Source organism: Haliaeetus leucocephalus, unplaced genomic scaffold, assembly GCF_000737465.1.
Source record: "Haliaeetus leucocephalus isolate CR32 unplaced genomic scaffold, Haliaeetus_leucocephalus-4.0 Scaffold195, whole genome shotgun sequence".
Lineage (NCBI taxonomy): Eukaryota > Metazoa > Chordata > Aves > Accipitriformes > Accipitridae > Haliaeetus > Haliaeetus leucocephalus.
In genome coordinates, this window is record NW_010972631.1 from 8,372,581 (window position 1) to 8,372,964 (window position 384).

Below are 384 nucleotides of genomic sequence, written 5' to 3' on the forward strand. Positions count from 1 at the left end.
CGCCGAGCGGGGCGAAGCCGGCCGGTCCCCGGGCACCCGGCCGGCTCCCGCGGTGGCAGCGCCCGCTCCCGCCCGCCGGCGATGGGCGCATGAATGAGTGCCTGAATGAATGAATGACTGGCGTCTGCTTACTTGAGCATGGCCTCTTCTTTCTCTTCCTCTTCTTTCTGCCGGTCCATCACTGCCATGATAATGTTCCTCTCCTCCTCTGTCAGGTGGCTCAGGTCGGGCAGCTCCTGCATCGGGGGGGGCACCGTGGGCGGGCGAGGGCCGCGGGGCCCCACCGAAGAAGACATTTTCTTTCCGCCGCTCCCTTACACCTTCTACCTTCGCACGGCAGACCCAGCCAGCCTCTCCTCCGCCCCCTTCACAGTGTAGTCCTCC

General features: G+C 65.9%; 1 protein-coding gene across 3 annotated transcripts in view; it reads right to left on the minus strand.

Annotated features, from left to right (window-relative positions):
- The window catches only part of RIMS1 (regulating synaptic membrane exocytosis 1), a 336,006-nt gene extending 335,710 nt beyond the window's left edge, over window positions 1–296 (minus strand). For all 3 annotated transcript variants that reach the window (XM_010565784.1, XM_010565783.1, XM_010565782.1), the window contains exon 1: window positions 133–296. In XM_010565784.1, coding sequence (XP_010564086.1) covers window positions 133–296 — 164 coding nt within the window. The remainder of the gene's footprint in view (window positions 1–132) is intronic.
- Between the last annotated feature and the right edge of the window lie 88 nt (window positions 297–384).